The following is a 26,096-nucleotide window of genomic DNA, read 5'->3' as shown; positions in this document are numbered from 1 at the left end:
TATATATATATATATATATATATATATATATATATATGTGACATAAATCTCTTGTTTGTGGTTGATTTCATTTTATATTATTCTTTGCTACATTTATTTGTTTCATTTGTAATTCAAAAACTCTGTCTTATCTCCTTTCAAAATGGAATATTTTATACCAACCAAAATAAAAAGAAACCAAAGGAAAAATAAATTTTAATAAGATTATGTTTTTGATCACTTTAGTATTTTGTGCGTGTGTGTGTGTATAGTTATCTATAATTGCATAGACGTATTTACTAAGCATTTTTTTAGAATTAAGGACACCTATCTTATTTCAAGGTTTTTCTCTAATAGCCTTTCTTTCTGCTGCCAGTTTAATGTAAAGAATACCAAATACAATTTGTCTTCCTATTCTTCACTCATCTTTCAGCTCAGGACAATAGGCCTGATGTAGGAAAAGGAATGGGATTAATATCTGTGTCCTTCATGGCACCAATGGCTTAATTGGGTCATTAAATCTGAATACAACAAGCTACACAGGATGATTTTAGCAAGTTAAAACAAACGATTCTCCTTTATGACTAATGGTCTACTGAAAATTGCAGCATCTGTGTATTCCATCAGTTTTCTGTGCTCCTTGCATGATAATGTCTGCATCCCTCCTGCGTACTTTGTCCCGTTTATGGTGATCCATGATGAGAAGTTGACTGGCTGCCGAAAGAACAGTAAAAACATTATTAGGATTTACAGGCTGCACAAGAAAATTGTAAATGATCTTAGCTTAACAGTGTTCTTTAATGAACTTAACACAGCATTTCTCAAACTTTTCAACACAGAGGAACCCTTGAAATAAATTTCTGGTCTCGGGGAACCCCTGCTAAAAATAAAAAAATCTAAAACTCATGACACATTAGTGTGACAGTCAGTGGGAAGAATGCTCCTTACTCTTGTCATCATTGGGAGGAATTAGCCCCTTGCAGATAACTAAAAGGAACAATGGTGTCATTGGAAACTTATCTGAGAGGCAGAAATTGCCCATTGCCCAAGGAACCCCTAGCAGCCCCAGGAGGAACCCTGGTTGAGAAACCCTGACTTAACACATACAGTGATAACTTGTTTTACCATCTAAAAAAAGTAAACAAATATGTGAAACCAAGCAACAAAACTTCATATAAACTCTAATATGTTAAAGAGTTTGTCATAAACCTGATATGTGGCTGCTATACCATGTACTTGTATAAAGAAGTCTTCTGTTCTCTTTGTATGCCAGCCCCTCTGCTTTCCTAATAAAAACTGACCACACTAAGCAGGAGAGCACAGCGTGGTCAGTTCTCTAGCTAGGCTTGGAACTCAGTGTACTCTCCTCTAATGATCAGACTTGTCCTGACACACCCCCAGCTCTTATGCAGCTCAGTGTACTGCTACTTCTCCTCCCCCATCTCTTATGCAGCTGAGAACAGAGGGAATGTGATCACGTATAAAACAGTGAAAAAAGGTATTTGTAGTATTTTTTTTTTTATATCTATACACAAATGTTTTTCCTTTCATTTTTATTTTAAACTGAATGAGTTGTTTTACAAGGTGATCATTTACAATCACTTTATTGTACTTTCAAAAGTAATTTTCTATATTTTGAAATCTGCAGCTTTCCTTAAATAATGCCTAATGATCCTTTCACAAAGGTTTTTGCTCAGGAACCTCCTGTTATAGGGTGACAACACCCTGTCCCTTCTCCTAATTGTGCTTCGGCATTGTCAATCGAACAGACATACAAACTTCAAATACATGCTACAAGTGGTTGTTTCAACACACATGGCAGCGTTCACTTTGGCACCATAAGGAAATCTGTTCTGAGAAATGTCATGCAGTCATAACTGAAGTGCATACATTTACATAGGAAGTGGATGCAAAGGGACTGCAGAATATCCACAGCACTGAGATATCACAATGACAAAAAAATAAGGTAAAAACAGCACATCTAAAAAAATAATAGAGATTGTTTATGATAGCTAGTGCAATAGAAACGTATACAGTATCCCATTATGTAGGGTTCACATCTACTTTAAATCAAACCTTCCTTGTTTTCCTATTCAATTTTTTAAATTCAAATACCAGTGCTGCACTTTGCACTTTTAGGGCTCATTTAGACTTTCAGTTGGGGAGCTTTCCTTGGCGCCTGTAGCAAAAACATCGCTCCTGTTACCTTTGCGGGCAGTAAGCCAGCCGAATGTGACCCATTCATGTGAATGGAGAAGTGCCCCAAATGCCCCCCAACTGCATGCAGTTAAATAACGTTGGTGCAGCAATTACGGGGTTAATACAGTTGTGGGATGGAGGCATCAGATGGCCCTCTTATTGCCTGTCAAATGCCTCTGAAAAGTGTGGACTGCTTTTCAGAGGGGGACAGTTTAGACGCCAGTCTAAACTTGGCCTCATAGTGGTCTATTCTATTGTTTCTCCAACACTAATTCTCCCTAGAGGGCTGATGTATAAAAATAAGATGCTATAAAATATATACTGTAGGTACCGATGAATTTTCAACTGTCAATTCTGCATTGGGGAAAAATCTGCAACAAAGGAACAGACAACAATAAATGCGGACAGAGGTTCCAGCCTCCCTCTACATACTGTATCTTTAAAAAATATTTTTACTTCTGTCTGGAGATTTCCCCTCACTTCCTTTCCTAGGGACAAGCTTCTTACCAAAAAGAAAAAGAGGGAATCTCTCCAACAGAACATCTGATTGCAGCAAAACCTGACAGGAGTTCTATTTCTTCCACATTCTATACAAAACTAAAAAAAAAGAAAACTGGGTATCACTACTGAATTTTAATCTGGGCAGAACCAAAGATCTAAATTGCCTATATGTGTTTTATCAAAACCCAAACAAGCACAACTGTGTGATTGTCTAATGCCAAAAAATGGATAATTTTAACTATGTATCTGATGTGTCATATATGAAAAATCCAGTGTAAAAATCATTTCATGATGATTTGCATAATGATAGATCTTTGGTTCAGTAATTTTGACTAGTAGGAAACAGAAGACAATGTAATATTCCTCAAATTTTAGCTAAGGTTGATGCATTTTATATATTATCAGCAAAATGTGCAAAATATGCATAAATCAAAATGTATCAATGTATTCTAATTATCAAGAATAACTCCGCTAAGCACTATTTGCATCTTTACAGATCAAATAACATAACTGTAATGTAATGTAATTCTGAAATAATAGGTATTCCTTGTGAAAGCTACAACCCAATGAACCAATAGGAGCTCTCCTTCCTCTGTTTTAGTTATGATCATACAATAGTGGGGATTGATGAGGATACAGTATGATTTCCACTGATCCAATTATCTTAAAGGAGCATGAGCATTGAAGAGGATGCAGTTGGCTTGCATACCACTAGATGGCTCTGTTACCAGTATGACATAGTAAGGGCAAAGTTGTAAGCAGGTTTCTGCTCCCCTTTTAGAGACACCCCGTAGTCTTGTAAAGTAATAGGTGGAGTAAGTGCTTATATAGTTTTTAGCTGTGGGGCAGTTGGGGTATGGGAACAGAATACCCCAGAGCTGCAAAGATGTAATCCTGTACTGAGCTGTTCTAAAGAACCCTGTGCAGGGCTGAATTTACAGGAGCAATTGTTACAGATCATGTGAGAAAGAGCTGTTGTCGCTCTGTTTCCCCTAACTTTTTATGCAGGTCCTGTAGTGGGGCCCTGAACAGAGCCCTTATATGTGAGTAATGGTGGTGAAGCCTGGGAATGAGTCTGTCATCTGGAAGCATGCAGGGCCGGGCAAGAGTGTAGAAGGGACACTAGAAAAGATGGATATACTTATGAAGGCATTCTGTTTCCCTTGACTCTCAGCAATAGGTCCTGTGACACGGTGATTGAAGCTTAATGCTGTGGACTTGGTATGCGTAAGGAGTTGGTCTCAATACTATGGTGCTCTCAAGGATGAAAGGGAAGATGGCTTAACCTAAAGATGTGTACTTTGCTCTGCACTGTAAGGACTGCTACAGAATGTCTAACCTTGCACATAGCGTTTCATGCCAAAGATTCTGATAGCATGTCAAATGTGATATGTCACTAAAAGTTTTGTGAAGATGTGAAGTTGCAGTAAAGTGCTGAAATGCATTTGGTGTGGACATTCATTTATTCTGAATATCAAGACCTCCAGCCAGGGATGTCAAGAGCAGGGCCTATGGCTAGGAGTTGTGTGCCCAATATGGTGTCTACAAAAGCAGGATAGTAGGTGCTCTTTCATAGAAGAAGCGGGACAGGACTCTACAACTTGATGCCAACATCTGCCCAATGACAGCTCATATTGGACTCTGGGCTAATAATAATGTACACTTAACACGAGACCCGGGGCATTTTGGGGGCCCACTCGGGGCTATGGCCCCGGTCAGCCCCCCCCCCTCCTGATGCCACTGCAGTGAGCAGTGCACAGTTACAAGCTCTGCTATCCCTATATTTATAGAGTTTTTGCAGCCATCGTCCACTGAATCCCTGTTGGAGCTTATAATGTATTGCAAGGGCAAGACATGACTAACATGGTCTGCCTACTGTTTAATGCACAGAAAAATAATTTTACAAACCATATTATGTTTTATGTACTTCTCTGGATTTCTAGGTTTAATCCAGTGGACTAATGTCAATTTAATCTGAAGGTGCCTAAATACATTAAATGACTGACATCAGTTTGAGCTAGCTTGTGCAATGATCATTACATATCACCCAATAAAAAAGTATTTGTTGTATTTTCCTGGCCAATTAATTTTGTTACCCTAAGATAAAGATGGGGCAGCCTTTAGGTGGGGTTGTCTCCAGGGGCAGAGAAATGCATGCTTGGGTGATACAAGTACCATAGCCAGGATATACTGTATATACATGTGTTCCAAAACGACTTTTCAATTATGAAGTTGAACATTGCTCATCTGACTGTTATTTTTGGCCAGCTACAAAATTATTAGTCTTTATAGCTGTTCCAAAAAGACTGTTTAATGATTGGATTGTACTTGCTCATCTGAATCTTATCTATAGTCAACTACAGACCCGTGGTATTATCAAGCATATACTCACCCACAGCTTCAAATGCTTGGCTCACGTCTTCTCCTGTCTTTGCTGATGTTTCTATGTACAGCAGTTTTTCCTGTTCAGCGAAAGCCTGAGCATCCTGAAAGTATTACAATACACCAAGAGTTTATGTGTTGATAAATGTATACAGAGAAATGTATCCTAATGCTTAAGAATCTAAATGTGAGAAATATATTAAAAGAAAGTGTCCAGAAAGAAAGTCTTAATAGTCAGAGATTAGTCAGAGAGTCTTGTTTTATATAAATATATGGAGTGGCGAATCATGATGTACGAATGCCCCCGATTACGTCAGTTATGATGAAACACGTAGGGCAGAGAAAATGTACATGACGTTGCCACGCTTGTCTGCTTTTCTTGTAAGTTATTTAGATCCTATTATATATCGATTTTGAATTTGTACACAGCGCTGTTTTATCATACTACATGTGAGTACCCTGAACTTTACTACATCAATAAATATCCTTTTACAGTTTTACACTATGTGGATTTACTCCTTCTTTGTTTATACAGTAACACTTTGTTCCATCACACCTGTCTGAGATGTATCTGGAACACTTGTGAGCCTCCGAGGTTTGATCCAGCTGGACCTGGTGGTTAATTCAGGCGCATGTGACTCCATAATAGAGTCCCTATGTTTTGGTAAGAGTCCATCCTATTTTTATGGTGTATCCGGATTCTTGATATACATATGTTTTTTCACACATGTGGTTTCTGAATGTCAAGACTTGGACATTTCGATATTCTTATGATCAAATTTATTATTTTTGGACTTTATATCTTTTATACATTCATTGTACGTGTTGGATTAGCACTGCAAATATTGTTTCCCTAATAGTCAGAGAGTGTTCACTCATAAGTGATCCACCCTCTGATTTGTGCACAAATTCCATCTGATCCGTTGTGCACGGAACCTCCACCACAGTGTGAAACTAATTATATGCGCCTCTTACCAGATTAGTTGGACCAAAAATCGTCATAAACGCTCAACATATCAGGGTCAGACATGATTCCTCCAACCTATGTCAGTGGCTTCCAGCATCAAGGTTACCAGTAAAAAAAATGACATACGAGCTTCCATGGTGAAGTATGTGATAAAACTAATCTATTTATTGAATTGCAGCTCCAACATGACAGTAAAAATGGATCGTTCCATCCATGCATAAAAAATCCTGTGGTAGGCTAATGGCTCAATAGAGAGACGCCGAGTCGGGGCGACAGCAGCACAGACCCACGCCACCATGTGATGTCATCACAGACAGACCACGCCCATCATGTTTCATCACAATGACATCTTCAGGGGACAGGCTGAAATCCCTAAATGATTTTTTTTTTTTATCTTTTTATTGTTAATTTTCAAAAGTGTTTACAAGAATACTGACACCCACGCAGGGGCTAACCTTGGCAGAACATCTGCCAAAACACAGCATGTTACCAAAAAAACATTAAAAAAACCTGCACAACAAAAGAAGACTGCTGTTATTTGTGTGTTTGTCCCATGAACCCATTAGCAGATGCAGTCAAGATAACTTATTGTGCCCCAGGTTGAGGCCAGGCCTCACCATCGAACTATTCATTTTTACTGTCATGTTGGAGCTGCAATTCAATAAACGGATTACGTTTATTACATACTTCACCATGGGAGCTAGTATGTCATTAACCTCGATGCTGGAAGTCACTGACATAGGTTTGAGGAATTGTGTCTGACCTTGTTATGTTGAGTCTTTTATGACCATTTATAATCGAATGGTCCGACTCCAACCAATCTGGTAAGAGGCGCATTTGATTAGTTTCACATGGTGGTGGAGTTTCCTTGCCCAAAGGATCGGAAGGAATTTGTGCACTAATCAGAGGGTGGATCGCTTATGAGTAAAGACTTTCTTACTGCACGCTTTCTTTTAATTATATTTCTCACATTTATTTTAATTCTTATTCTTGACAACATTATTATTTGTACTGCTTTCTTTGCGCATTACTTGTTCAACTGGTATCATGGTTTTAAGTGGCTGCTTGTTTACACGAATTGACTTAGCGCAGATATTATTTTGGTGATTGGTATCTTATGACTTACAATGGAATGAAACACAAATTTGGAGCAAAACTGGAATTTGTCTCCTTAATCCTACTGTTGGTAGAACTAAGTGTGAACTATCCTCAGATATCAAAAGTAGGCATCCTCAGGTGCCTCCACATACCCCTAAATGACTATGGGGGTCCTAAACCTTGAGTGTTCTAGTTTGCAAATCACATGATCCTCAGCAAAATACAAGTACTGGATTACCACCTGTGATTTCTATTGGGCAGTGAAAATACATATGACCTTTACCAACTCAAAGCACCTTGCAGGAGGATAATGCTCAGAGGTTGTGGCTATCTGAAGTTAGAAGGCAGGGAAGAAAAACAAATCACCGCTCAAGGCTGTCAGCTGAACAAAGGATCCAGGGAGAATAATATTTTTATATATAAATTGTATCTTAAACGACTGTGTGCTCGCCAAAGGTCCGCAGCCTTAGAAAGTCCATGTATAAAGAGAAAGAAAGCGGCACCTCCAGTAGTATAAACACGATTTATTGCAGAGTCAAAGGTCCAACATCAAAACACTGGAACAGACAGGACAGACTGGATCAGCAGACGCGTTTCACACCATGCGCTTAATCATTGCTGATTGTAGTTCGTTGTGAGTCTATCTTTATGGACTGGGGAGAATCACCATATCCAATCAATGAATGAAATCAAGAGTGCTGTTCACACCCAATTCCACAAAGAAAAGACTCGGCGCGCAGGAAGCACGATTCTGGGAGGGCGTCATTGTACGCCCTCCCAGAAATAGTCAACCGTGCTATAGCCATTATTCGGCTATGGGGTGCACCTTGTCTGTCATTCTACAGATCCTGGGTTACTAATGTACCAACTGTATTATCCTTTTGTAATTCTGCATGATATTTTTATTAATTGTATTTGTTATATATTCATCCAATTAATATTTTTCAAAATGTCTTATACACATATTTTTTCAATATATGCCCTAAAAAGTCCCACCTCTAGGGGGTTATACCTATTTTGTCATCATTCGGCTATGGCCCGTTCGACAAGTGGTTAAGCTATCAAACAAAAAGCAAAACAAAGTCCAAATAGCAACTTTAAAATGGAAATAGACATCAACACAAGCATGTGCTCTGTGTTCAAAATGCAAAAGTTGCTATTTTACACCCCTTTCTTTTCCTAACATATTAGATAAAAATACTTAATTCATAGCTAGGTGATCTGGCCAAAAACAACCTGTCGCTTCTCCCTAACCTATGCAACTACATGCTCCACTCTGACTGGCATATGTGCTCTGTCTTTTGTTTTTGGCTCTGGCAGTTTCAGTGCATTTCATAATTAGTACATGGAGTCCAGCAGAGGCAGAGAACACACAGCCGGAAGGTCCCACAACATTACTGCACACTTCCAGGTCCATGCAAACCTGACTGACAAATCTGGAGCTGCGATTTTGATGAGTAAATGGCCACTGGGGGTAAAATCCCCCATGCACACATAATGGGGTTGGGGCAGTTTGGCATCTTTGCCCTGGGCGCTGGATGACCCTGTCCCGGCACTGCCTTAATGAAATGATGCTTCCAATATATGCTAAAATCTTTCAATGGAAACTACAAATCAAAGTGTCTACCATCCTGTTACCTGTTTATTTTACAATGTTATGTTTGCACATTCTGCTTACATATATTGTTCATCGTTGCTTTTTATCACATATTTTTAGTACACATTCATTTATTTATTACTGAAAGGAATTTATTTATTTATTGGATTAATTTATTGATGTATCTATATAATTAATCTGTCTATTTCTCATTACATTTTCAGTGCACACTCAAACTTATTTTTTGAACTACTACGTTTTTGGAGTTACGCACTGCTTTTGAATATTTACAGTCTATTTATGCAGTCTTATTAACCTACACTTTGAATTTTTGGGTATTTTCGATGATTCATAATACTGTCTCTGATTAGCGCAGCTTCACATCCATATTTATAGTTTCATTGTACTCAGCTTTGGTAAGGCTGATTGTAAGGCTGATTAGATAGCTGCAGCTATCACCAGGTTTATATTGTCGTCTCAGATAGCGCAGAGGCCTCCCATTCTTCCAATTAACTTGGTACATTAAAAAATAGGCAAAGAAATATCAGACTGTACAGGCCAAAACAAAGAGCAAAAAATGTTATAAGTAGCAAATATAAAAAGAGTTCATACAAATATGTATGTCTAAGTACATTAAAGGAGTTGTAAAGGCAGAAGGTTTTTTATCCTAATGCATTCTATGCATTAAGATAAAAAGCCTTCTGTATGTAGCAACTGCCCCAGCACTCCCTAATACTTATCTGAGCCCCCTCTCTATCCAGTGATGTTCATGAGTCCCTTGGCCGTCCAGGACTCTCCCTCTTGATTGGCTGAGACACAGTAGTGAAGCCATTGACTCCCGCTGCTGTCAATCAATGTCAGTTAGCCAATCAGGAGAGGGGACAGGACGGCAGCTCCATGTCTGAATGACACTGCAACTTGGCTCGGGTGCCCCCATAGCAAGCTGCTTGCTGTGGGGGCACTCAACAGGAGGGAGGGGCCAGGAGCAGCGAAGAGGACCCCGAGAAGAGTAGGATCTGGACTGCTTTGTGCAAAACCAACCGCACAGAGGAGGCAAGTATAACATGGTTGTTATTTAAAAAAAAAAAGGACTTTCCAATCACTTTAAAATGATAATGGTGCTAATAAAATTCCCTGTGTATTAGATATGTATCGGGAGTGAGTGCTGATGCAAAAAGGGGTCTTCATGTACCACAGGAAGCTTCATGTGCATGAAGACCCCTTTTACATCAGCATTCACCCCCCAATGCATACTAACACACAGGGAATTTTATTAGCAGCATTATTGTTTTAATGTATTGCGACATACATGTATAAACTCATTTTATTTTTGCTACTAACAAATTGTATGTTTTTTTTTAATTTTTGCTCCATTTCTTGTACAGTGACAAATCTCTTTGCCTATTTTTTATATCTATTCCAGCCTTTTTCAACCAGGGTGCCCAGGCACCCTGGGGTGCCTCGAGGGGTCTTCAGGGGTGCCTTGGCAAAATGTCTAAAAATTGCCCAAAACTTGAATACAAACCGCCATGTGGATGAAGGCTGCTTTTTTAGTTACACTAAGTCACAAGTTTTCATTGTGCACCATTACAACTTTCTAGCTGCTGGCGTCCTAATGATCAATGGCATCATCAGTTGATAAGGAGGAAATCAGTCACCTGCAAAGCATCCTTGTTTGACCCTCCCTCTCCACCAGCATTGGGGTCACATTAGTTGAGTGATGGAGAAAAACTGGGGAGAAGAGAAACACTGGAATACTAGTCAGTACTAGGTTCAAAAAAATTGAATTTTTGTAAGAACTCTGACAGATGCAGCTCTGGTAGTTTCTTCATTAATGGGTTATGCGCACCCTCTTCGGGAGTAGCTAGGCAGTGAAAGCTTTCACTAGGCATGCCTTTAGGGGCTGTCTTATCCACATGACCCCAGACACACCTGCTCATAGAATCAGTTTTGTAACAAAGCAGTGAAGGAGAACACAACCAACCATAGAGGGGCGGGAGCTGCGTCTGACAGAGGACTCATAGAAAGTTCTTACAAAAATTACATTTTCTCTTACGTCTTCTGACAGACGCAGCTCTGGAAGAAGTTTCTTCACTAATGGGACGTCCCATAGCAGTGTAGGCATGAGGGGTGGGAAGAATGCAACCCACAACTGTAATGTTTTAACAAGGTTAAAAAATGTAGCCAACAGGGCAACAGAAGCTCAATCAATATCAAGGGGAGCTTACCCCAAAACAAAATATTCACCCCTGAAAGAGAACACTCAGTCTCTTCAACAAACAGCGGCCTGCAAAACTCTGCGGCCAAAGGAAGCATCCGAAGGATGCCATCACATCAATCTTGTAGAATTGTGTAAAAGTGTGTACAGACGACCAGGTCGCCGCTTTACACACCTGAGCCACAGAAGCCTGATGGTGAAAAGCCCAAGAGGCACTCAGCGCTCTAGTAGAATGCACCCTTACAGGGAAAGGAGGATCCTGACCCTTCAATGAATAGGCCTGAACAATAGTCTGTCTGATCCATTTTGATATGGTTGCAGCAGACGCAGCCAAACCTTTACAAGATCCCTCAGGAAGGACAAACAGGGAATCAGATGTCCGAAAGGGATCCGTGGCTGACAGGTAAACCCTGTTCGCTTGAACCACATCCAGCGAATGCAGGGCAAATTCCTTAGGATGCTATGCTTCGCATAGAGCGAAGACAACACAATATCCTCATTGAGGTGAAAAGCCGACACCACCTTGGGGAGAAAAGATTGGTTAGGTCTCAGAACAACCTTATCCCTATGAATGACCAGATAAGGCTAACGGCAGGACAGAGCCACCAATTCAGACACCCTGCGAGCAGAGGTGACAGCTACCAGAAAGGCAACTTTCTGAGACAACAAAGGCAGAGAAATTTCTCGAATATTTTCAAAGGCAGGTCGTTGTAGAACGGACCAAAACCAAATTCAGATCCCACAAAGGTAAAGGGGATCTCCTCAGCAGAGCTAGATGACGCACCCCCTGAATAAAGGTGTGAATCAAGGAGTTAGTCGCCAAGGGACATTGGAAATAAATGGCTAAGGCCGACACCTGACCTTTAATCATGCCTAGAGCCAAACGTTGCTCCACTCATTTCTGCAAGAAAGCCAAGACCCTCGCCACTGAAAAGGAACGAGGATGCAACTCTTGCGACTCACACCAGGCAATATACATCTTCCAAGTACGATGATACATTTTCCAGGAAGTAGCCTTCCTAGCTCTCAACAAGCCTCAGAGAGACCTCTGTCTCTCAATAACTGGCCTTCAACCACCAAGCCGTTAAAGCCAGCGACTGTAAAGCAGGATGGAAGATCAGTCCTTGAGACAGCAGATCTTCTCTCAGAGGCAGCCATCATGGAGGCTCGACGGCTATCCTCACTACGTCTGCGTACCAAGACCGGCGAGGCCAGTCTGGCGCTACTAGGATCACCTGCACCGTCTCCACCTCCAACCTGCGGAGGAACTGAGACAAAATTTGTCGCGGAGGAAAGGCATAGATCAGCCGATAACAGCTCCAAGGCACCACCAGTGCGTCCGCGGCGTCGGCCAGAGGATCTCGAACCTTGGCCACAAACCACTTTACTTTTCTGTTTAGACAAGAGGCAAACAGATCCACCTCCGGAGTTCCCTATCGGGCACACAGGAGGCGAAATACCTCCGGATGCAGGGACCATTCCCCCTGATCCAGAGTCTGACGACTCAGTTAATCCACCTGCCAGTTCTCCACCCCTGGGATGTGATCTGCGGAAAGAGCCAGAACGTGCGCCTTGGCCCAGGTCAGAATCTCGGCCACTTCCTTGGCCGCCCGAGCACTCTTGGTGATTGATGTGCGCCACAGCCATGGCATTGTCCGTTTGAACTCGAACCAGGAGACCCTGTAACTGAGGAGCCCAATGGAGCAGGCAGAGCTTGATCGCCGTGAGCTCCGGGACATTGATCGGTAGAGACGACTCCACCATCAAACACGTTCCTTGGATGCAAAGAGTGTCCAGTACTCCACCCCAGCCCGTCAGGCTCCGCAAGAAGGGGATTGCGGTCCTCAGTTATCTGGACGATCTCTTGTTAAGGGCTAGCTCTTGTGTCACCCTGTCGGGCGACCTGGCCCGACACAATCACCGCAATCACCGTCCACAACATCGGCAGAAAGGACCTGCCCTGATGGCTTAGACAAATAATCCTGTCCAAGGACTACGGATCCTTGTTCCACTTGGCAAGAATCTCTGATTGCAGAGATCTCGTATGAAATTGGGAAAACGGGACCGCTTCGAAGGCCGACACCATTAGCCCCAGAGCCCTCATACAGGTCTGCAGAGAGGAGACATCATTGTCCTTCAGGATCCTGATCTCGCCGGGAAGGTCCGGAGTTTTTCCTCCGGGAGAAAGACCCTCGCTTGAGCGGAGTCCAAGATCATGTCCAAATAACTCAGTCGTACTGACGGAGTCAGCGCAGACTTCAAGAAGTTGATGGTCCACACGAACTCCTGAAGCGTCTGAACTGTGAATGCCAGGTCGCCCGACAGGGTGACACAAGAGCTAGCCCTTAACAGGAGATCGTCCATATAACCGAGGACCGCAATCCTCTTCTTGCGGAGCAAAGCCAACACCGGGGCCAAAACCTTTGTGAAGACTCTGGGAGCAGAGGCTAGACCAAAGGGTAATGCCACAAATTGATAGTGCTCCTCCGCCACTGCGAAACGGAGATACCGTTGGTGGCCCTTGTAAATAGGGATGTGCAGATATGCATCTTTTAAATCGATGGAGGTCAGAAAATCTCCTTGTTGCAAAGAAGCAACCACCGACCCAATAGACTCCATCCGAAACTTCTGTACCCGCACAAAGTGGGTTAGCGATTTGAGGTCCAGAATTGGATGCACCTTGCCCTCCTTCCTGGGCACCGTGAACAGGTTCGAGTAAAAACCCGAAACCTGTCCGGCTGAGGAATCGGAACAATAACCCCCTGTATAAGGAGATCCTGCACTGCCTCCCTGAGATCGGCCAAACGATCCAGAGACAGACGGAGATTTGATGGGAAGAACCTGTCTGCTGGGCGAGACCGGAATTCGATCTTGTACCCTGTACAAATCAATTTGTTAACCCATTTGTCTGGAATCAGAGACATCCAGGGTTCCCAAAAAATGGCGCAGACGTCCCCCCACCTCTGAACCGGGTGAGGGCGTCCCTTCATGCAGAGAAGGACTTGTCCGTCGAACCGGACTGACCGGCCTTGGGCTTACCCGACCAAGACTTTTTGTTTCCTCCAGAGGCTCTGAACAGTTTGCCTATTTCCTGCACCCCCGAGGCACGAAAAAGCCCCTGGAGAGCTTTGAAGGAAGGCACCCGCTTACTGCGAGGCGCCTTACCTATGGATTGGGGAAAAGAGTCTTTTGCCTCCTGTTAGGCCCTTGATTAACTCATCCAGGGAGTCGCAAAAGAGGTGTTCACCCAAAAAGGGAAGGTCAGCCACGGCCTTCTTCGAAGCCTGGACCGCCGACCAGCTCTTCAGCCACACCATGCGGTGTAATATGACTCTCACCGCAGACACACTGTCAACCAGAGGGGCCTCATCCAGGGCCGCATCACACAGGTACACCATGGCCTGGGCCATCTGATCCGTGAGTTCAATTAGAGTCGGAGGAACCAACTCAGCCTGCAGGTTTCTCTTAAGCACCTTGATCCATTCCGTAACCGTCTGAGAAACTAAGACGGAGGTGAACACGGGTTTGAGCAGCGAACACCAAGCTGACACCAAGAGTAAGTGGCGGGAAAGTGCCTCCGTACGCCTGTCCACCAGGTCTTTAAACACCGGGGAATCTTCCACGGGTAACACAGTTGATTTATTCAACCGGGAAATAGTGTGATCCACCTCAGGTGACACTGTCCAGCGAGTGGAAACCGAGTCCGCAGAAAGATAACGGTGCACAAAGCGCTTGGGCACCACCAGCATGTGCTTAATGCACCGCCATTGCTCATTCACGATTTTGTGAAAGTCCTCGGGACAAGGAAAAACCTGACCCGACTTCTGGGCTTTGCGGGAGCCGAAGACAACCCGCTTTCCTGACTGTGTGAGCTCATCATCCAGTTGTAATGTTTCCCTCAGTGAACTAATCAGTGCTTCCACCAGAGCGCGTTCCCACTCTGCAGCTAATGACTCATCCTCCTCATTATCTGACTGTGAGGACAGGGATCCCTCAGGGGGAGCGTTGTCTGTGGCCACCATATCAGGCTCTGAATCAAAGGACTGAGAGGGCATTGGCCTTTTTTCAGTAGCAACTTGTTTCATTACAAGGTCCACTTTGGATGCCAGAGTTTCTATGGCTGCAGACAGAGACCCCAGAGAAGGTGAACTGGATGGGCCGGCTGCACAAAAAAGGTAAGAGGGGAAATTTCCACTTTGGGACTCCATTTTAAGCAATGCCAAATTTGAGTACACTGGCCCTTTAAACGTTGCGCTCGCGGTCTGCACAGCTATACCGCGCTATAGCCAGAGTCCCTCTTTAAGGCTAGCAGGTATCCTGAAAGGAGCTAAGTGAGTCAGAGGAATGTTAAAAGGACTAAAAAAACCCTTACTACTAGCCAACCTGGATAAGTAAACCGCTCTGTCAGTCTGTCAGCAGCAAGTAAAACTCCAATACAAAAGAATAGGAAACACAGGGAAAATGGCTGCTGCCCAAACCGCGCGGTTGCCCACACTTAAGATGGCGCCGAAAACGGCGTTAAACACTCAGGGAAACCAAGAAAATGGCTGCTGCCCTTACATAGATGTAGGTTGATCCCCACATTTAAAATTTTGGCCGAAAATGGCGCCAGTGGCCAGGAGCCCAGGGAATGAGGCCTTCACGGGGACCCAATACAGGGAATCCCCCAGGACAAGGCAACATTGCCACACCCCTTCCCCCAGGCGTTAGTCGCCGCTATAGTGCCCCCAGCGGGAGCAGGGAGGGTAGGACCTGTCCTGACAGGCCAGGGGGATATTTTAGAAAACACAGCCCTTTTATCCCCAGGAGTGGGACCACAGCTCCCCCACAGGCATCTGTCCCAGGGACACGGGGGGCTTTTATCACTCACCATACCATGGACCATGGGGCTCTACTCCGATACAGCTCGCCTCCCACCCTCAGTGGGGGTGCTGCCAGCCAAGAGGGGTACGCTGCAACTCAGGGCATTCCAGGTTGAGGCATCCCGGCGAAAGCATCTGTTCGCAGGCTCGTCCCCATCTGTCGGGGCTCTGTAATGGCGAGGCCTTGGCGGACCACAACCTGCTCACGCTCGTTGACCAGGCTGGGAGACCATAAGGATCTAGATTATCCAGTGCAAAACCTCAGCCCGGCTGTTGCTTGTAGTTCACCAGGAGGATCCCCCTGACGCTAGCTAGCGATAGTGAATAAAGAAATATAAACATAAACATGTCTTAAAAGAAAAACTGAGACCGGAGTCCCAGCAGGGGACTCCTAAGCTAGGCAGCAAGAAACTGATTCTATGAGCAGGTGTGTCTGGGGTCATGTGGATAGGACAGCCCCTAAAGGCGTGCCTAGTGAAAGCTTTCACTGCCTAGCTACTCCTGAAGAGGGTGAACATAACCCATTAGTGAAGAAACTTCCAGAGCTGCATCTGTCAGAGGACATAAGAGAAAAGTATATTTGCTTTTGAAGAAAAAAATCACCTCTAATGTTGGGTGTCCTACTTGGACTTATGAATGTTGCTGCATTATGTAAAACTATTAGAATAGCTTTTGCATTTTAGAATGGGGTGCCACGAGACCGTCCATAATTTTTAAAGGGTGCCTTGAGACTGTCCATAATTTTTAACAGTGCCTCGAAACGGTTCACAGTTTTTAAAGGGTGCCTTGACTGCTGAAAGGTTGAGAAACACTGATCTATACATTATGGATGATAGCCCTGAGTGTCACAATAATATTCAAACTTGGTTCATTCAGCCTGCCCATTAACGGTTTGAATCTCGGCAGGTTCAGCAGGAAAGATTTGAAATGTGTATGGCCAGTCTTACTCTACTATAGGCTGTGTGTACAGGGCAACAAATGACACCATGAAACTATAGAATCAACACACATCTTATGCAGATGAAAAACACAAGGTGCTGGTAGGAAGGTTGCCTTTAAAGTCGTGTTTTCATTTTTTGGAATAATTCCATTACAGTCCTTCATTATGCTATGTTGGCAAGGGTATGTGGATCATAGAACAAGAGTCCCATGAGTCACACAACCAGCTGCCATATACCGACACACCAGCTTGTACAGTTCTTCTGCAGAAACACCATACCTCATGTGAGACTTTCCTTTTTGAATGTAGATCAGTCTTATTTCCAATAAGTGCAATGACCATTTCCTCACTGACGACAACATTCCGTAGCTCCCGAAGCCATAGCTGAGCCCTCACAAATGTCTCCTGGGAGAGATAGGAGCAAAGGGATGATAAATAATTTGTTACAAATATAAAACAGGATATAAAATAGGATACCTAAAGACCCTGCATTGTAATGACATCTGCTTCACTGAGAACTTTTTTTTCTGAAATATACCTATTACACATTAAGTTGGATGAGTCAATATTTAAACATCAAAAGGACATTTTGTATAACATAATGATTTGCTGAACTGCTAAATGTATAAACTGCAACACCGAACCTGTCTTCTAAATTGGCAGCTTTTACTGTAAATATATAAGCTGTAAGTACAAATCAAAATAACTTCAGAATGGAGTATTTGAGACTCCCTTTCTGTGTGTTACTTCAGCTTTTTACTTGAATGCAAATATTTACAAGCTTCTAGATTCACATGTAGCAGTTGTAATGACAGATCTGCCAGCTATATTCGTAGTCATTGGGGTGGATTTACTAAATTCAAATTGACTGTTCACTTTGCAAGTTGTGTAAGCCAGAGCTTAGTGAATGTAGCGAAGCTTCACTTTGTAAGGAATACCCAATCACATGCAAGAAAGATAAAAAAAAGAACAACATTTTTGCTTGCACATGATTGGATGATGGAAATCAGCAGTTTTAGCACATTCACTAAGCTCTGGGGAAAATTAGTGCAACTGAACTTGCAGAGGTGCAGGATTCACTAAATACATATTTGGGAAGTTCTGCATTGCCTGCTCCTTCTATTGATGAAACAAATATGGCAGACTGATGCATTGCTACTATTACAAGTTCTTTGTAACTAATTTTATCTATATATATATATATATATATATATATATATATATATATATATATATATATATATATTTATTTATTCATTTTTTTTTTTTTAAGGTGTTTATTTAGGCATTTTGCATTTAAAGTGGAACTACTAATAGAAAATCTAATGATGTTTTTAATTTTTTTTAAAGGTGTTTATTTAGGCATTTTGCATTTAAAGTGGAACTAAAGTCTAAAATTAAAAAACTGCGAGCATGCAGGCTTTTTATTGCAATAGAGGCATGTAATGTCTCTTCTGCAATAAAATAAACCTACCTGTCGGGTCACAGCAGTAGCGTAGCGTGGGGGGTGCTGGGGGGGGGGGGCGAGCCGCACCGGGCGCAAAATCTGGGGGGGAGCAGTGTCATGCTGCCATTTAGGAGCCTGCTCAGCCATCCTGAACAAGCCCCTGCATGGACGGCGGGACTCGGAGGCTGATATTAAAGCCAGTACAGCTCCGGAATGGAGGGCGGGACTTCAAGTTAACTCGCAGGTGATTGGTTGCTAGTAACCAATCACAAGCTGATTAACTGGAAAAGTTGTGCAGATCCCGCCCTCCTTCCAGAGCTGTCCTGCTTCTGATGTCAGCTTCATGCTTGCTGCCATCCATGCGGTGCTCTCCACTCCACTGCTGTCCCCTCTGTGAGTAATGTGGATTGTGGAGGAAGCTGAGGGTGCTGTGAAGGTGGAGCTGAGGACAGGGAGCTGAGGATGGGGGGGAGCTGAGGACAGGAATCTGAAGATGGGGGATGTGGGGGAGGGCTGAGGACAGGAATCTTAAAATGGGGGATGGGGGGGGGGCTGAGGACAGGAATCTGAAGATGGGGGATGTGGGGGGGGGCTGAGGACAGGAATCTGAAGATGGGGGATGGGGGGGGGCTGAGGACAGGAATCTGAAGATGGGGTAAAGCTGAGAACAGGAATTTAAAGGGGTAGTGGGGGAAAGGAATGTAAGGGGGTAGTGGGGGAAAGGAATGTAAGGAGATAGTGGGGGACAGGAATGTAAAGGGGTAGTGGGGGACAGGAATGTAAGGGGATAGTGGGGGACAGGAATGTAAAGGGGTAGTGGGGGACAGGAATGTAAAGGGGTAGTGGGGGTCAGGAATGTAAATGGGTAGTGGGAGACAGGAATGTAAGGGGGTAGTGGGGGACAGGAATGTAAAGGGGTAGTGGGGGACAGGAATGTAAGGGGGTAGTGGGGGACAGGAATGTAAAGGGGTAGTGGGGGTGAGGACAGGAATGTAAAGGGGTAGTGGGGGTGAGGACAGGAATGTAAAGGGGTGGGGGGGTGGCGAGCACAGGAATGTAAAGGGGTAGGGGGTGAGGACAGGAATGTAAAGGGGTGGGGGGGTAAGCACAGGAATGTAAAGGGGTAGTGGGGGTCAGGAATGTAAAGGGGTAGTGGGGGTCAGGAATGTAAAGGGGTAGTGGGGGACAGGAATGTAAGGGGGTAGTGGGGGACAGGAATGTAAAGGGGTAGTGGGGGTCAGGAATGTAAAGGGGTAGTGGGGGACAGGAATGTAAGGGGGTAGTGGAGGGCAGGAATGTAAAGGGGTAGTGGGGGTCAGGAATGTAAAGGGGTAGTGGGGGACAGGAATGTAAAGGGGTAGTGGGGGTCAGGAATGTAAAGGGGTAGTGGGGTACAGGAATGTAAAGGTGTAGTGGGGGACAGAAATGTAAAGGGGTAGTGGGGGGTCAGGAATGTAAAGGGGTAGTGGGGGTCAGGAATGTATAGGGGTAGTGGGGGACAGGAATGTAAAGGGGTAGTGGGGGACAGGAATGTAAAGGGGTAGTGGGGATGAGGACAGGAATGTAAGGGGGTAGTGGGGATGAGGACAGGAATGTAAGGGGTAGTGGGGATGAGGACAGGAGTGTAAAGGGGTAGTGGGGGTGAGGACAGGAATGTAAAAGGGTACTGGGGTGAGGACAGGAATGTAAAGGGGTGGGGGGGGTGGTGAGGACAGGAATGTAAAGGGGTAGGGGGTGAGGACAGGAATGTAAAGGGGTACTGGGGATGAGGACAGGAATGTAAAGGGGTGGGGGGGGTGAGGACAGGAATGTAAATGTGGAAGGGAGGTTATATAAAGGGGGCTAAGTACAGGAATGCAGAGGGGGGCTGAGGACAGAAATGTGAAGGAGGAGGGGCATGATATAAAGGGGCATAAGGATAGGAATGTAAAGGGGGGGGTGATGACAAGGATGTGAGGGGAGGGGGGAGGGATATGAAGGTGGGCTGAGGACAGTAATGTGAAGGGGGGGGTTTTGATGTGCAGGGGGGTCTGAGAACACTATTGTAATGACAGTATTGTGATGTGAAGGATATGAGGCTAGCTTTATAACATTGCTACCTGTGTTCTGCATGTAGGCAGCCCATTCATTTCATTTTGTGTAATTGACAGTATAGTAATCAGGTAGGTCAGTGTAGGAATAAGGTAGGTCTGTTTAGTGATCAGCTAGGTCAGTGTAGGTGTCAGTGTAGTGGTCTAGTAGATTTGTGTAGGGGGCTCAAATTACTTACCTTGCCTTGGGCGCTGACAACCCATGCTACGCCACTGGGTCACAGTCTTCTTTAAAATGTACACTGGACTGCACATGTGCAGCTCAGTTTACATTCCGGCGCAGTGCCTGTATACTGGATTTCTGTGCATGAGCAGGAGTGACGTCATCCAGCACCAGCCAATCAGCAACGGCTGAAGACCTGCCAGGGACCTCAGGAGCGCAAACTGTTGAAGCAGAGCTAAGTATTGCGGACTTTAGCCAAACTACACGCTCATAGGTGTGATAACAGGAAACATATTACATACATGCACATTTACACACTCATACATCCTGCACCTATAAACTGGTAGGAGAAATAAAATATTTAAATATTACACCTAACAAAGGAGCAGAACCCAGAGTAAAAGGGAGTGGGACTATTTCAATGTCAGACTGCTGTCACCAAATAATTATCTATAGTTGCCAGATCTTATAACATTTTTGGGGACAAGTTCTACTATTATACATTATTTTTATTTTGGGCAGAAGTCATCAATGAGCCTTTTTAATTAAGTAAATCAAAGGAGTGATGTGCCCTTCAAAATCAGCAGAATCATTTTCCTTCTCATTTTAACAATGAATATTATTTTTGAAGGATCAGTGATAGACCTGAATAATATGCACCTTGGAAGTGATATCATAAACCAGCAAGGCAGCACTGGCACCACGGTAGTATAGGCGGCACACACTATGATACCTCTCCTGTCCAGCTGTGTCCCAAATCTCAAAGTTCAAGGGTTTCCTCTGGAGGTACATTCTGTGTGTGAAAAATGCACCTAAGAGAGCAAGAAAAAAGTAAATAACATATATTTAAGAAAAAAACGCTGTGCGATATCTTAAACATATTGATAATAATGCATTTTTTTTTAAACTTCCATAATCCACAGAAATGTTAATAGAAGTAGTAGTCTAAAGAAGAATATGCTTATGCATTGCTTCATAGAAGAAGTTTATTTTATGAACCTTGATGCTATTCTTGGGATAATAAATAAATCCTATTACTCTTTTATGTAAAATGCTTAAATTGGAGACTTTTTATTCTACTGATTGTCAGAAATAATTCAGATTTAGATGTATTCGTTTTTTCAAAATATTCCTACAATTAACAGGCATTTACAACTTTATGGCAAAAAATGATTTTCGCTGGATATGGGTCCGCCTGGGTTACCACTAACAACAGCACATTTAAGCATGTTTCTCCAAGTGTGAGCACTGAGACAATGACCAGTCCAGTATCTTTGGGGTTTTGATTTATTTAGGAACTTGCATGGGAGAAGGGATGAGTGGGATACTCCTTTACCTTAACTATGCACAATTTGGCAGAGACACTTAAAAAACACTGTTTGACGCTGGCTAAAAGCCTGTCAACGTTGGCTTGACGCTGGTTACCGCTGGCCGGATGCCGGTTAACGCTGAACTATTTCTGTAACTGATTCTCAACTAAAGAAGTTCTCTCTTAGCTGCCTTAGGTACTTCTTCCTGGGGTAGCTACTTGTACACTTTGCTGCACTGCTGAACGCTTCAGGGCCCATACTGGCGCCCCCTTTCACTCCCTTATCTTCAGGGCTTAACACTTGGCACCCCCTTTCTATGCCACAACCATTGGTTAGCTGGCTCTTGGATCCCTTCTGGAGTGGCCCCCTTTCCTAGGCAGACCTCTGGGCAGATTTCAAGTACTCACAACACTTTTTTTCCTGGAAACTTCTGCCCAGCAGCTCCACTCAGTCAACAACACTCTGGATCCCTTTTCTGCAGCCCATCTCAACCTCCGGTCCTTCAGGCCGACTGCCCAGGACACCTTCACTTGCTCTGACAGGAGGAGAGCAGAGTTGTATAAAGTACTCGAAACCCATACTTGAGTAAAAGTACAAGTGCTCGATCAAAAAGTGACTTGAGTAGAAGTGGAAGTGCTCGATCAAAAAGTGACTTGAGTAGAAGTACTAAAGCATTCAACATTTTTTGTACTTAAGTATTGCAAGTATTGTTTTTAAATTTTGCTACTCAAGTACTGAGAGTAAAAGTACCAGTAGTTTTGAAAAAAAAATTGCTACTCAAGTACTGAAAGTAAAAGTACAAGTACTGTGTTATGTAGTTATTAAAGAAAGAAGTCAAAAGTTTGAACATCATATTGTTTTTTATTATTTTCGTATGCGCTGATAATACACATGTTTTGAGCTTCATGAAACCTGCCATCTACTGTTCTGGTAGTGGTAATTTTTATAATTGTAACGAGTAACTATGCAGCACAAAAAAAAAAATAATGGAGTAGAAGTATTGAAATCATTGAAAAAATGTAGTGAAGTAAAAGTGGAAGTAGGAGAAAAAAATTCTACTCCAGGAAAGTACAGATACCGCCTTTCGGTACTTAAGTACAGTAGTGAAGTAGTTCTACTTAGTTACTATACATCTCTGGAGGAGAGAAAGCCGTCAGCCTCGTTCTGGGACTCTGCTTCCCGCCAAAGAAACTCTGTCACATGCTCCCATCAGGTTTATACCCAATCCCAGGGTGCATTGCGGCCAACTCCACCCACTGGGACAGCTATAAACCCTGGTGCGTTATTGGCCAGATTTCCTCCACTGTCCAAGAATAGCCCTCATTGGATACAGTGGGGAGACTCCCCAGACTCAACAGACCACACCTGGAAACACATGACAGCCTAACTAACTGATCAGGCCCCCCTGATAAGCAGACAGGGCCACATATATGCTTTTCTTAGCACCTACCTAGGAGAGTGCTACAATTAAATATTAAAATACAGTACAATGTTGTATTCCTTTTTTAACAGGTTGTATTACTCTGTAACTATATAGTTTTTTAATATACACTATGCCATCTCAGCTTTCATGATGGATAAGCTACATTTTTCAATGTGCTAGAAAAAGTATCTGTTCCATCCCTAGTTACCAGAAAAAAATGCAATTTTATTAGTACAGGTAAAAAAAAGTTTAGACACATCTACTTTTCTACAGATAAATAAGGCCTTTTATGTTTTACTTACATCCAGTAGTGCAGTCAGTATCTTGAAACTCATCTCTTAAGTACCTGACAACTATGCTGGATTTTCCCACACCACTGCTTCCCAGTAGCACCAGTTTGTAGGTGTTAACTTCCTGTTCTTCAGAAATAATGCCCATGTCATATTCCATTCCTACAAGCAACAGATTATGCATTAAAGATCATTAAAACAAGCTGTTTGCTATGAATTCCTTAGGTCACCCATATGTTGAAAAAGGAGGTTAGGGAAGGTGGGCACTAGCCCATTTAAAGGAAGTATATACTAGTTTGTACATTGCTTTATTTGTTATGGTCAGGATAAAAAAAGGAAACTTTTTTCGTCAGGTAAATATGAAATCCTGTATATTACTATCTTGCAGCCACTAGATGGAGCTTTAGGCTCATTTTTGTCTTTTTCGGGCTCTCTGCTTGCTTCCTTGGTGTAAAAAAGGCAGTGATTTACACACCCCAATAGGGATTTTAAAAAAGCCTTGATGCTACTTTTCTGGTAGTAGTTTCCTTTAGAATTACCTGTGCCAAATTCAGGCAAAGGTAACATTTTAAAAACGGTCAACAAGAGCAAGTGGTTTTAACTGCCTTCCACTTTCAGTACCCATCGCTATGGCCGTAACAGGTTCTTAAAGAATTACTGCCAGTTTACAGATTATAAAACCGATGGTAATTAAAGTGGAACTTTCGCTTATCTGTCTCCTCCGCCCCTCTGGTGCCACATTTGGCACCTTTCGGGAGGGAGCGGGTACCTGTTTTTGACAGGTACCCTGTCCCCACTTCCGTTGGACCTTGCCAATGGCGAGGTACGTCAGAAGATCGGCCCCCTCCTCCTCCCTCTGCTTTCAGACCAGTATTCGTGTGCAGCACGCTTCGCACATGAGCAGTAGGGACCCAGGCGTGAAGCCTCAAGGCTTCACTGCTGGGTTCCCCTACTGGCAATGGCAGTGGCAGCATCCGAAAGCTGATGGAAACATCGGCTGCAGTGCCGACATCGCTGGATTCCAGTACAGGTAAGTGTCCCAATATTAAAAGTCAGCAGCTACAGTATGTATAGATGCTGACTTTTAATTTTTGGAGGGGGAGGCCGGAACACCGCTTTAAGACCAGCTCTGAGCTGGCATACAGAGGTACACCAGAACTCAGAGTGGAGCGTGTCTCTCTTGGGAAGCTGTTATGAATGTGACTGGACTTCAAACAAACTGGCAGTTTAGTGAGCCTATGGTGATCTGGGAATCTGTTATCATATGTGTAAATGTATACATATATTTGGATCTGTCAGTTTAAACATTTATAAATAAATAAATAAAACTGACCCAAAACTACATTTACTTAAAGTGTATCTAAACCATCTACTGCAAAATAAATTTGTCCTACCTGTCTCTTAATGCTGCTAATTTTTACCACTCTCTCCATCTTGGTTCTGTTTGTAATGGCTGTACAATCTTTAATTGAAATTGCAGTTGCTTGCTTTTCCACTAAGTGTCGGTTCACACTAATACGACTTGTCAGGCGACTTGGTCAGCCTGGCAAGTCGTGCACCGTCGCGGTCATTGAGTACAGGACTGGTTCTAATTGGAGCAACACAAGTCGCTTAGACTTAGAAAAAGGGTCCTGTACTACTTCGGGGCAACCTGGAGGCGACTTGCATTGACATTAATTTTATGAAGTCCGTGCAAGTCATGCCGAAGGTCACAGGTCACCCCCTAAGTCGGAGCGACCTAGTGTGAACCGGCACTAATAGGGTGACAATACTGCCTTGTTTGTACTGGATGGAGCAGCTGTGTCTTCAACTTTTTTATGTGTGCTTCCACAACAAACAACTAGTGCACATGCAAACATGTCCAGCTTTGAGCATGTAATGTCCTTGGACAATCTCGTAACCATCCACCATTGGGCTATGTCATGCATGGGCGTGCACAGGCACAGGAAGCTCTTGTACTGTGCTTTGGCGATCTTCACAATTTTTTGTGAATCTGCAAGATAAAGCCATAATGTGCTAGTACGCTAACATGGATGTTTTACTTACCTGAAAACGAAGCCCTCCCGCGCCAAGAAGTCAGTGCTGCAGGGGCTCCCATCTTCACCCGTCTTGCTTCTGTAACGGGCCAGAGCCACGATGATGTCACTCCTGTGCATGCACGCAGGAGCCGCCGTTCACAGCACAGGGCTCTGAAGGAACGGCACAGGTGGCCTTTCACACTTTCATAGCTCTTACTGTAAAGAACCTTTTTCGGTATTTGGAAATTAATCTCTTTTCCTCCAGACGTAAAGAGCGCCCCCTTGTCCTCTGTACTCAATACTCAAATCAGCCAGACTCCCTGTCTAAATGGTTCATTATGCTCTATAAGCAGTGGTTCTGTGGTAAGCTAACCATCATACAAATCACCTCTTTAGAACCGCATGATATTGGGATCCATTGTGCTGATCTTGGAAAAACCGACAAGCCCAGCCAGATGCAGGCAGAATACAGACAGTCTTATATGTAGCTATTTAAACCTGGCCCTCCCATGCCTGTCAAAGGATAAGTTCACCTTTAGTAACATGTTGCATCTGTTGTCAGTGTATAACAAGTAACTAACGTTACTAATGCAGCAGCCTCATACCTCAACC

The 26,096-nt window shown here is 43.4% G+C and overlaps 1 protein-coding gene across 1 annotated transcript in view; it reads right to left on the bottom strand.

The window, feature by feature from the left end:
* Positions 1 to 214: 214 nt before the first annotated feature.
* The window catches only part of RAB17 (RAB17, member RAS oncogene family), a 28,861-nt gene continuing 2,979 nt past the window's right edge, over positions 215 to 26,096 (bottom strand). The window contains exons 2-6 of the mRNA XM_082262004.1: positions 23,479 to 23,628; positions 21,104 to 21,255; positions 17,023 to 17,148; positions 5,072 to 5,165; positions 215 to 693 (exon numbers count right to left, since the gene is read on the bottom strand). Of these exons, the coding sequence (XP_082118130.1) occupies positions 572 to 693; positions 5,072 to 5,165; positions 17,023 to 17,148; positions 21,104 to 21,255; positions 23,479 to 23,626 (642 nt within the window). The 5' untranslated portion in view covers positions 23,627 to 23,628 and the 3' untranslated portion in view covers positions 215 to 571. The remainder of the gene's footprint in view (positions 694 to 5,071; positions 5,166 to 17,022; positions 17,149 to 21,103; positions 21,256 to 23,478; positions 23,629 to 26,096) is intronic.

This window comes from Pelophylax lessonae (genome assembly GCF_965119305.1).
Source record: "Pelophylax lessonae genome assembly, chromosome: 6".
Taxonomy (NCBI): domain Eukaryota; kingdom Metazoa; phylum Chordata; class Amphibia; order Anura; family Ranidae; genus Pelophylax; species Pelophylax lessonae.
This window is presented reverse-complemented; position numbering and strand designations above follow the sequence as displayed.